We start from the raw sequence: 12,283 nt of genomic DNA, 5'->3' as shown, positions 1-12,283 counted from the left end.
ATTCCGGTCCAGAGCTACATTGATAATGTAACGTTATACTCTGCATACTATGTATATCTGCTTCTGGATGTTAAGAATTTCCCTCTGGGATCAATTAATAAAGTATCTATCTATCTATCTGTCTATCTATCCGTCTATATATCCGTCTATCTATCTATTTATCAACCTATAAACTCTGTTAGCTTAGCCAACCTTATCAAAACTGTCGTAATTTTCCCACCGTGCGTTCAGGTAATCTATGTTATGCATCTTTATACTGCCAGAGTTAAGCCTGTTATTTAGCTAACTTTCTGAATCTTGAATAAATTACCGTGATTTGACGAAGAAAACACGCAGAAGCCCGTCTTCACCTCGCAGCGCAGGACTCTGCTTCCATATACACGCATACGTAGGTGTGAACGTCACTTCCGTCCCCTCGCGTGAGGTGAGCCCCAGATTGCTGGAGCCTCACAGTGGAGGTCTGCAGCCAGACCCTACCAGACCCTACTCAAAAAAAGACGAAAAGACCTAGAGACACCATTCCACATCTGTGGTGATACACTCGAGGCCTAGTATTTATTAAAAATAGAACGGAGTCTCTAGCTCATTTCCTCTCCAAAATAAAAAAATTGCAGTTACTCTACCCCACCACCAGGTGGACAGATTTGGGGACACATTTGCAACCTTTGTTCCTAACCATTATTCAAATTAAAGCCGACGCCCACATTATTAAAGCCGACGCCCACATTGGCAAAAAGCCAAAAGTCACCAAAGAGTCAAGAGGTGATCCAAAGTGTCATTGACTCCTATCTACCTAACTACAAAAGTTAGATTTGCCCAAAAATTGGTGGGCATCACCGCCACATCACCCAAAGCTCAAAAATGACAACGACTTTTACCTACTCCAAAAACTTTTTACAAAGTGTCGAACACAGATAGAAACATATAAAATGGGACACCTCGGTGAACCGTGACTCCTTGGAGACCACAGTCCCTAATTCGGAAACCAAAGGACATACAGACTCCAAACCACTGTCAGACTATCCGTATAGTCGCCCTCTACAACCTTCTGCAAGTATCTAATGGCATATTGGTGAAAAAACACACTTTGGTGACCCTTTGGGGAGCTATGACACTTTGGTGACCATGACTCCTTGGTGACCTTGGTCCCTAATTCGGAAACCAAAGGACATACAGACTCCAAACCACTGTCAGACTATCCGTATGGTCGCCCTCTAAAACCTTCTGCAAGTATCTAATGGCATATTGGTGAAAAAAACACTTTGGTGACCCTTTGGAGCTATGACACTTTGGTGACCGTGACTCCTTGGTGACCGAAGTCCCTAACTCGGAAACCAAAGGACATACAGACTCCAAACCACTGTCATTTTATCCGTCTAGTGTACCTACGCCACCTACTGGACGTTTTTAGAATGTAGCACTTATGGTTGTGCCAAAATTCACCAGATACCACTTTGGTGAACCAATACGCTTTGGTGACCTTGGTCCCTAACTAAAACAAATGAAAAGAGACATTTCTTAAACATTTATTTGTTTTTTTTATTTTGCAACATTATGAAACTTACAAAAACCCTATCAATAAACCTAGCTAACAAAGAAAACAAACATACCTACATCTACCTAACAAACACTATTTAGAAAAATTCAAACTTCAGCTTTTAAAAAAACAGCCTCAACAAATAAACAACACTAGGGTTAACTATTTACAAATTAACATACAAATTACAGATCTGATGGGGTGGACTTATGACCGCATCTAAGGTGAGCAATTCTCAGATGAGCTCAGGCTGACCGGAACTAAGGCTGAGTCATCGTCGGTGTCGCTCGTGCTCGACTGGACAACCAGCTGCATCTTGGACCTGGGCTCGTCTTCTTCCTCTTCAGTGGAAGACTCGAACCTTAAAACCCGCTTCAGCCGAGGTCGCTTCTGCACTGGTGGGGTGCTGGAGCATCCGGCTTGCTGCCGATCTTCCGCCATCCTCCTCTCCTCCTTACCAGCCGCCATCTCTGCTTGCTGCCGATCTTCCGCCATCCTCCTCTCCTCCTTACCAGCCGCCGTCTCTTGCATCTCTCTGACATGTGCAGCTTCAGTCACCGTGTTGAGCGGAATATAGAATTTTGAAGCTACCGTGTCAGAGTGGCACATGGATCTGTGTAAAAGGGCCCTCTTGGCTGGGGAGATGTTCTTGGTCTGAAAAACAGGTCAAAAAACAAGCATATCATTACAACAACGCTTTGGTGAACTTAGTCCCTAATTCGGAAACCAACCTATGGTTATTTACGTTAAAAAAATCTATACTTACATAGTCAACCATGGACGTTCTGAGGTTCCTGAAGTTGTAACAGCCCGAGAACCCCAGCTCCAACCACTGCTGTTGAAAATACTCGACAAGCTTAAGACATTTGCCCCCCGACTTTGAAAAGAAAAAGTAGGGTGATTCTGACCCTTCGAATTTGTTGCGCAAACTATGAAGGGTCATGAACCACCCAACCTCAGTTTCAGAAAGGCACAGTTGGGCGTGCCCATAAGTCGCTGCCGATTTGTGGCTTTCCACCTGTAACAAATAAACAAAACATTTTTGCAATCAAACACGTGGTAAACACTGTTTTCTTACACAACAGAGTAACACTTGCCTCAATGATGGTCATGCCATTTTCGACCTCAGAATCTTCAACTTCTGATACCAGCATATTGCTGAGTACCCCTGTCCTGTGCCCGGACATCGAAATAAAATATCCGGACAGCAATCCATAAATTGCCTTCAAGTTCTGTCTCCTTGGATTTTCTTCCAGCAGCCCTATGAAAAACACATGACAATGAGTAGCCTTGTATTAAAACACATTTTTTCCCTAATTTCAATAAAAAGCAAACTTACCAAGTTTCTTCGGGAGAACTTCCTCGACCTTCTCCCTGAACTGGGAGCTCATTTTCCGTGGAAGGATGTTTCCTGCAAAAAACAAACAAACAAACAAACAAACACACAAACCAAAGAATAAACAAACCGCATATAAAGTACCGTTTAGATGTAACATTGTAACCATCAGTACTTACTCGACAATTCCCTCCGTATTTTTTGTCGGTGTGTTGTGACGTCCTTGTGGATAGTTTTCAGACATCGCTGCGTCTGCGAATTCAGCCGCTGAAAATCCAGCATAGACAGCTTTATTTCACCAGAAGGCATGTCCTGGAGGAACCTAAAAAAATTCCGAAGGTTCATGATGTTGACCCTTATGGTTGTTGGCTTGAGGCCATCTGCGATAAGGACTTCAATCCACCTGGAAACAATAGACAAACAACAAAACAAAACACAAGTTACTTTGAAATCACAGAGGCAACTTTCAAGAAGGAAAAATTGCCCTTCAAAAGATGGCCCCGGCCCGCATATAAAAGAAAACGACGGACATGACTCCTGCAAGTGTTGCCATGTGTTGTCTTTTGCCTTGTCCGTCGGGTTAGGCCCCACAACAAACAAAAAACAGTCTTGTAGGATTTTTTCTGTAAAACACAAACATTACACAAAACAAAACAGGTATTGAACATATAAAAAAGGCACATATATATATATATATATATATATATATATATATATATATATATATATATAAACACTGACAACAATTGCGCTCACCATATTTGGGGTTGTGCTCCTCTGAGAACGAGTCCTCGTGGGAGAATTTTTTTCTTGTGCGCTTCTGAGGGCTCATCTGATATAGACAGACCAGCCTCCCCAGCTCCCTTTCCTTGACCTTACAATCACTCCTAGGGCAATCCTGCCCTGCTAGGCCCAATCGCGCTTTGAGGACTTTAATTTCTTCATCCTTCCTCCTGTGAGCCTCAACACAATTGGGGTTGTTGCAGACAACCTCGGCACCACCTCCTCTGCAACACACAGTTCGACAGCCTCAGCCTCAGCCGGGGCCTCAGGCGTCACAACTGGTACCGGCTTGAACCCCACGTCCAGAACGGACATCATAGGCACCTCTGGGTGCGTAGCCCTCAAATCAGCCAGTTTGGAAAGCACAAAATTTTTTTTGGTCTTGGCGACCGCGTATGCCATATCGCTTTCCTACAAAACAGATCAGAATAATTTTTAATTGTCAGTATGAATTTGAATACTTTTAATCACATAAAATACAAAAACATACATTATTACCATGTAACTACTAATGTATAACACATTGTAATAACATACAATATAATAAGATTTTTTAACCAGGCTACTATGAGTTTTAATCACATAAAATACAAAAACATATGTCATTTACCTACTAATGTATAACGCATTTTAATCACATACCTCCATTTCACCATGGCAATCCATGTAGTGCCTATCGATGCGTTTGACAAGTGTGCCACATCCCACCTCCTGGCACATGAATGTACCATTGACACTAAAAAAAATAATAATAATAATAATAAACAAATAGAAATATTAATAATATTTTACATATTAAAAAACTACTGCTTACCGCCCACTGGACAGCTGCAGGAGCAGCATCTTCTCCTCCGTATTGGTCAAATGCCTTGGCAGGTTGCCATACGTGTTATGACAAATTGGACATAGTTGTTGTCTTTGCATCTGTAAACAAACATTAAAAACATTTGTTTACATGTTTATATTAGGCTTATAGGTGTGTGTTGATGTATATATATATATGTTCATTTTACACTTATAAGTGTAAATGGTCACTGACAACATTGGTTAAACATTGTTTAATAAACATAACAAGGAGGTAAACATACTTACTGCCAGTCTCTCCTCTCTCACTATACTGACTGACCTTTACGGGCACTTCCTGGGTCATGATGCGGTGAAGGATGAATTGCATGAAGGGAAAAACACTTAAGGTGGACCCATAATGATCTGGTAAAACATGACGTTTTTGAGAAATTCTTTCTAATTTTGCCACACCCCTAAGGGATATGTCCTCCACATGTCCAGTAGGTGGAGCAGCGTGACGACACAAACAAAATGGCACCTTTCCCGACGTATTTAAGTGTTGTTGTAGGGAGTTAGGAATTACGTTCACCAAAGAGTCACGGTTCACAAAAGTGTTTTTTGGTGACTTTTGGCACAACCGTAAGTGATATGTTCACCAAACATTCAGTAGGTAGTGCAGGTCGATTAGACGAACAAAATGACACGTGACTCGACTGAAGTTACTTTATTGGTTGGGGATTGGTTAGGATAAAAGATCACCGATGTGTCATGTAAGTTCACCAAAGTTAAGAGCCCATAACTCCTGACCCTTAAGTCCTAGGGTCACCATCTTTGGATATAGTGAGCACTCCAGCGCCCCCTTGTGGTGTGCCAAGTTTCGTGGGCGTAGCCCCTCCCCTGACAGGCCCCTCCTACATTTTGAATCCAGGCCAAAAGAGTTCGGGGCCGTATCTCGGGAACGGTTTGACCTAGAGACACGAAATTCAGACCCTGAATCGGACCTTCGGTCTGACTCAGTGGTCCGAATCTCGTGAACCTACGACGTTGCTAGCCCTGACGGCGCCCGAAAAGACTTTTTCAGGCCTAAATTTAGGCCTCTGGAAAATAGGTTAAAGGTTCATATCTCGGGAACCGTTTGACTTACAGACACCAAACTGGGATATGTTGGTCAGAGTGAACTCTGCTAACACCGTGTAGAGTCTCGTGGACCTGGCCCGTTGGGTTCAAAAGTTACGTTTCTATCAACTTCTAAACCACACAATGGTCTTGTCCTTTATAGGTCTAAGAACCTCCTGACATCTAAGTGTGGATAAAAACAAAAATATTTTTTGGCGCTCGTACGCTCACGGGGCTAACGGTAGGTTACACGAAATGACTAGACGGACACAGTGTCCCCCTGTGGATGTTTCTAAGTCTTTTGGTTAGGGAGTTAGGATCAGTGTTCACCAAAGAGTCAGGGGTCACCAAAACGTTAAAGGTCATAACTAGGCCATTTTAAGTCCTAGGGTCACCAACTTCGGATATAGTGAGCACACCAGCACCCCCTTGTGGTGTGCCAAGTTTCGTGGGCGTAGCCCCTCCCCTCACAGCCTACATTTTGAATCCGGGCCAAAAGAGTTCGGGGCCGTATCTCGGGAACGGTTTGACGTAGAGACATGAAATCGGACCGAATTTCGTGACCCTACGACGTTGCTAGCTCCCCCGGCGGCCGAAAAGCCATTTTTGGGCCTAAATTTAGGCCTCTGGAAAATCGGTTAAAGGTTCGTATCTCGGGAACCGTTTCACCTACAGTACAAAGATTTTTGAGGCCTACTCTCTGACCTTAAAAAAACACTTCAAAAATCCATATCTCGGCTTCATTAAGTCCCAGAGACACCACATTTGGATATGTTGCTTACAGCAAGGGTCTATCTGACATACTCAAGTTTGGTAAGCCTAGGACCTTTCCTTCTGAAATAGGTGTTTTTAAGCGCCCGCTTTCGACAAGGTTGACCTCTACCGGTCGTGCCGGTCGGCGCTATGTGCTCGGTTTGGCTCTACGTGCCCTAGATCAAAAGACGGCCACGGTCACCAAACGGTCATGATGACTCTTCCGTGACGTAGCCACACCCCCCATGATGACACCCACCGGGTTTCCTGGACTGGTCTGGGGCCTCGGACCCTTGGAGCCTTTGGCCCCAGGACCTTTAACCTAATCCAGCCAGTGCCACCCATGATTGCCGGGTTACGTGGGGCTTCCTCTGCTTACCCATCTTTCCTTAAGTTCACTTCTCTGTCTCTCTGGAAGATAAAGGGTTATCAAATTCAAAATTAAGAAAAACCTCTCCATAAAAATATAAAATAAATACTTACCCAAAGGTTATTAAACTAAAAATCGAAGGAAATCTCTCCTCAAAACCTTAAAAAAACACAGATTACGAAGGTGTCATCAAGCCAAACTCTATTACCAAAGGGTCATTGAACTAAAAACAAAGGAGATCTCTCCTCAAAACCTAAAAACAAATACTTACCAAAGGGTCATCAAACCAAAAATGAAGGAAATCTCTCCTCAAAACCTAAAAAAAAACACAGATTATGAATGTGTCATCAAACCAAACTCTCTATTACCAAAGGGTCATTAAAAACAAAGGAAATCTCTCCTCAAAAAACCTAAAAAACAAATACTCAACAAAATGTCATTAAACTAAAATGAAGGATATTTCTCCATAAAACCTGAAAAGAATAAAAAAAATACTTACCTGGGGAATCACAGCATTAACCCAAACCTAAAATCTAAAAAGAGGAACAAATATTCCCTTTAAAAATCCACTCCCCCTTGGGAATTGACTTAACTGAACATTTGAACATTTGGAAACCATTTCAGAGCTGGAACTGAGGCAAGTCTGTGCCTGATGAAGGATCATTCTCTTCCGAAACGTTGCAACAACAGACTTGCCCAACAATAGTCGACCATAACTAAAATTAAAAGTAGATCACTTTAATAATTTTTTTTCCCCGCAATCAACAAATTAGGAACACATGGAAGCTTATCCAAGAGCATCCAACTAAAAACTACACTGCTACTTATTAATAGTATTATTATAACTTCCTGTTATAATAATACTAATCATGTAAATTATTTCAAGTAGTAATAATAAAAAAATATTATAAAATACCAAAACTACTTAAAAAACCTTAGGGACCTAATACTCAATTAAAATGTCTTCACACCCATTCGCTCCCTAGTTAAACAATAACTTTAGGGAGAGGGAATGGGTGAGCTAGAAAGGCCAAGACGGTCTAGAGGGTGCCCTGCTCAGTCTAGTGGTGCACTCCTCACTAGGCTCCCTGTGACCTCACAATTAAAATAAACAAGTTTAGAGACCTAGCACTCGGACGAAGTAGGATTAAGCTAGAAAAGACAGATCAGTTCAGAGGGGGTCCTGCTTGGTCGAGTAACACACCCCTCACTCTGCCTACTCCTACTTTACCTGCTCATTGACCTCAAGCCCAGTAGCAATGCCTAACAAGCGCCGGCCCGTGCACTACCCTTGGTCTTCCTACTCAAACCATGCAGCCTGTTGGGCTGTACTGGGGGAAGTCATTGTATATTACAAAAACCTAACCCTAACTAGGGCCTGGCACGCTTTGGGACCTGAGGTGTCTACGGCAATCTCCTTTCAAAATAGAGTCCAGTGGTGCAAACATTACGTCCTACGACCTTCCTACGCGGAGTTATGACCGTTTGAAATTTTAAAAAAATGAATGGTATGCCCCATAGGGAATTTTGTTTTATTTTTCATAAATTCCCAAAGGCAGCCAGAGACAAATGGACCAGTTTTTGATATGTCCCCATCTCCCAAAGTTTTTTTTTTTAATGGAACGACGCGCCTATCTCCTTCCGATTCTGAGATAGCGAGCTTGCAGTTGCGGACTCCCAACACTGGTAGGCGGTACTGATGAGACCCTGTGATACCTTTTGGTGATCTGTTTCCTAGCGAAAATTTAATAAACTTTGTTGAACCCCGGGGTGGTCCCAAAGTGTCGTGTGACATCATAGGACCGCCCCCCGGATCACCAAAGTGTTGTGGGTCCCTAAATAACATGTTCTGATGAGATGTCTCGGAACGGGCCGAAACATGGTCAACGCCCCCCTGGGGGCGTGGTAGGGCCCTGCCTAATCTTAAAAAGGCTTTAAAAACGTATCTTTTGATCTAGATCGATTGATAAATAAAAATTTACATGGCTGCGATCGGAGGGACGAGCCCGACGCATAGGTCTCGTCGGTTTTTGGCTAGAAGGCTGTTTTATTTTAAGTGTCTTCAAATGAATCTGAAAACCTCACTGGCAACGCTCTTGGGCTGAGCAGAGTCCATCCCAGTCATCATAATGGAAGAAATGACAAATCTTGCACTCAGATAGGGAAAAGATAACCAAAGTGTTATGTGAGTCTATAAAATGTTATGTGTCTCAAAAAGTGTATCTGAAGTACCAAAGTGTAATGGGAGTCCAAAAGTGTTGCCAGAACCCTAGCAATGAAAAATCATGACACATTGGGACATGTAAGGTACTGGATCACCACAGTGTGGAGGGAGTCCCAAAGTGTTGCCAGAACCATAGCAATTAAAAATCATGACAAATTGGGACATGTAAGGTACTGGATCACCACAGTGTGGAGGGAGTCCCAAAGTGTTGCCAGAACCCTAGAAATGAAAAATCATGACACATTGGGACATGTAAGGTACTAGGTCATCAAAGTGTGGAGGGAGTCCCAAAGTGTTGCCAGAACCCTACAATGGCCAACACATGACATGCCTGGCCCTCTGTAAGTGAAAAAGACTCAAAGCATACTTTGACCTAGGGGCCCCAGAAATTACCAATGAATTAGTGGATTAACCCTTCGCTTTCCTTAAAAAAACAACTGGGCCCTATCTCCTTACTGTAAATATTTTTGGTCAAACATTTTGTGTCATCTGGTGCGGCTTGCCGTCCCCAACACATAGGTATAGGTTTGGTGAAAATAGGACTTAAGGTTTAGCCAAAAATGACAAATAAGCAATTTGGAGATCCGCCACGCTTTCGTGATCCTTAGTCCTAAACATATAAATAAATAAAAATTGCCAAAACAAACTCACCAAATTTGGATATGTTTTTCGGAATGATGAATACAATATGCAAACCAAATTTCGTGACCTTCCTAGCCCTCATGGGAGCAAAAAAGGGATTTTCGGGCCTACACTAAGGGTGTACTCACACTAGGCCCGGTTTGGTTGAATCGTGCCGGAGCACGGTTCGGCCCCCTCCCCCGCAGGCCTGCACTCACACTGCGCTAAACGATCCGTGCCCAAGCATGCTTTTGTCATCAACAGGCGACTTTTGTTTTGAAGAACAGTATGCGCGCGCAAAACAATGGAGTTCAGGATCGTACTATTGTTTTTGTTTCTCTGGAGTCGTTTTGGGCGTGTAAATACGCAACTGAACCAGAGAGTCATTGATTGTGCAACACAGCGATTTACTGCTAATCGTGCTGCACGTGTAAGGAGGTTTTTACACAAGCAGCAGACGTCCAGGGAGAAATTTGCAGCTTTACTCGCGGACTACAATTCACGTTCATCAGTAAGGTAAGAGACGTACTTGCTATATACATAAATAGTGACCAAAGGAGCGAAACATAAAACTCAAGTAATAATAAAATGTGTTTGTTGTTTAGGACTTGTAGATAGTAGTCCTAATTTATTATGGGTAACACTAACCATTATGGTGCTCTTTAGAACCCTTTTCAAAAATATTATATGTAGAATTGTGTATAACAAGTCTAAAATACAATTTCCCAGTGAAAAGAGCACTTTAAGCAAGCAACTGGTTCATTTTATTGTTAAGGTGCTAACGCTACATACCTAGAAAGCAAAATGATTTTTTTTTTCTATCGCTGATACATTGAAACAACGTTGATCGCTGTCAGAATTGATTTGTGCACTGATTTTATGTTGGTTCAAGATTGATTCAATGTTATGGTTTTACATTTACTGTTTGTATGGATTTTTACTTGCATTAAATATGTATATTATTGATATTCTCTTCATATTAATTGTGCTCTATTTCAGTGTAGAAAGGGACATTAAAATACTACTACTGCTACTACTAATAATAATAACAATAATAATAATTATTGTTATTATTATTATTATTATTGTTATTATTAGAGGGGAGCAGCTTTCTCCGAAAAGCATTAAGTGTAGATGAGCTCCCAACTATCCAAAACCTTTAAATGAGTGTTGATTCAGTATTTCAACACTAACCAATGTCTATTAGTCAATGTAAAGTAAAGGTTGTTTAATGGTTGATTTTCCATCATCAACGTTAAAAGATGGAATGCAACCAAAAAAAAGTTTATTCAATTTAATTAAATTCTTATTTGTTTGTTGCAGTTGTGTAAGGTGATCTTCTATGCATCAAATATCATTACAGTTAACATTTCTTTTCCATTCTGCAGGACCATCTGGATTCGGCAGAGGTGTGGTGTGTGGTGGAAGCATGTTGTCACGAGCTGGACAGACTGTGAATGGAAAATAAATTTTCGAATGAGAAAGACCACATTCTTGCAGTTGTGCGACCTCCTACAGCCTCACCTTCAAAGAGACACAACCACATTCAGGAAACCAGTACCTGTCGAACAACGAGTGGCAATATGCATCTGGAGACTGGCCACAAATGTGGAGTACAGAACCATCTCCCATTTATTTGGGATTGGCCAATCAACTGCAGTCACTATAACCAATCATGTTGCCCAGGTAATTGTGGAAAAACTGCTTCCCATCTACATCAGAAAACCCTCTGCCCAAGAATTCACGGCCATTATACAAGGTTTCCGAGACAGGTGGGGATTTCCACAATGTGCGGGGGCTATTGATGGGACTCATATTGGCATTTTAGCTCCCCCTGACAGTCCTACTGATTACTACAACCGTAAAGGTTTCCATTCTGTCATCCTGCAAGGTGTGGTAGACCATCGACTCCAGTTCTGGGACATCAACGTAGGTTGGCCGGGCAAAGTCCATGATGCTAGAGTGTTTGGCAATTCGTCCTTATACGAGAAGGGACAGAGTGGTCAACTATTCCCTAACATTACAGAGAGCTTTGCAGGAGTAGATGTGCCAGTGATGATCTTGGGGGATGCAGCATATCCACTTCTGCCATGGTTGATGAAACCATATCCTGAAAACCAGCAAACAACCCAGGCACAGACTAACTTTAACAATCGGCTTAGCAGGGCACGCATGACTGTGGAGAGGGCCTTTGGCCTTCTCAAAGGAAGATGGCGGTGTCTAATGAAGAGGTGTGATTGCCACACCAGCAACATAAACAACATCATTACAGCGTGTTGTGTGCTTCACAATTTTTGTGAAGTGAACAGTGAGGAATTTGATGTTGATGTTCAGCAAGAAAATGAGACTGAATGGAATGCTGTAAATGGAAATGCCACATCAAATGCAGTAAGAGATGCTTTGTGTTTGTATTTTTCTAATCTGTAGAGTTTACATGTTTACATGTTTCAGGTGATGTTACTGCACCTCATTTCAAATACCCCCAAATTCCTTGTGTGTATTATCATATATGTAGACCCTGCAAGTTTCAGATGAGATCAGATTATTTGACAAAGTTACTAATGTGACAAAGTTGTTTCACTTTTTTGATGAACTTTATTTTTTCTTTTGCTTTTACTAGCAATAAAAAAATATATTTTCCCAAAACTTTTGTGGACTTTTAACAGTATGTACAACATATATAAATGTGTGGTTTTCTTCCACAAATTTTGGTATATGTCAGGGTGGGTGCAGGGAAGACGAGGAGGCGGACGCAAT

General features: G+C 41.9%; 1 protein-coding gene across 3 annotated transcripts; it reads right to left on the bottom strand.

Annotated features, from left to right (window-relative positions):
* Window positions 1-1,575: 1,575 nt before the first annotated feature.
* LOC125796837 (uncharacterized) lies at window positions 1,576-3,491 on the bottom strand. 3 transcript variants are annotated; one of them, XM_049473864.1, is made up of 5 exons: window positions 3,404-3,491; window positions 3,053-3,276; window positions 2,877-2,948; window positions 2,304-2,798; window positions 1,576-2,191 (listed from the first exon to the last, which is right to left on the bottom strand). In XM_049473864.1, the coding sequence occupies exons 4-5, from the start codon at window positions 2,478-2,480 to the stop codon at window positions 1,757-1,759; spliced, it is 612 nt and encodes a 203-aa protein (XP_049329821.1). In that variant the 5' UTR covers window positions 2,481-2,798; window positions 2,877-2,948; window positions 3,053-3,276; window positions 3,404-3,491; the 3' UTR covers window positions 1,576-1,756. The 3 variants fall into 2 exon arrangements, 2 of the variants coding, with proteins under 2 accessions (XP_049329822.1, XP_049329821.1); XM_049473865.1 differs by having other exon boundaries at window positions 3,053-3,195; window positions 3,318-3,491.
* Window positions 3,492-12,283: the final 8,792 nt, after the last annotated feature.

The sequence above is a fragment of the Astyanax mexicanus genome, unplaced genomic scaffold (genome assembly GCF_023375975.1).
Source record: "Astyanax mexicanus isolate ESR-SI-001 unplaced genomic scaffold, AstMex3_surface scaffold_47, whole genome shotgun sequence".
Taxonomy (NCBI): Eukaryota; Metazoa; Chordata; class Actinopteri; order Characiformes; family Acestrorhamphidae; genus Astyanax; species Astyanax mexicanus.
The sequence above is the reverse complement of the archived record's forward strand: the minus strand, read 5'-3'. Positions and strand labels throughout refer to the sequence as shown.

What these genes read in the sequence shown, in the direction of transcription:
- LOC125796837 (XM_049473865.1), bottom strand. Translation starts at nt 2,480, where the DNA reads ATGACCCTTCATAGTTTGCGCAACAAATTCGAAGGGTCAGAATCACCC. An exon ending in GAACGTCCATGGTTGACTAT is followed by an intron (nt 2,192 to 2,303) that starts GTAAGTATAGAT and finishes CCTGTTTTTCAG; the next exon opens with ACCAAGAACATCTCCCCAGC.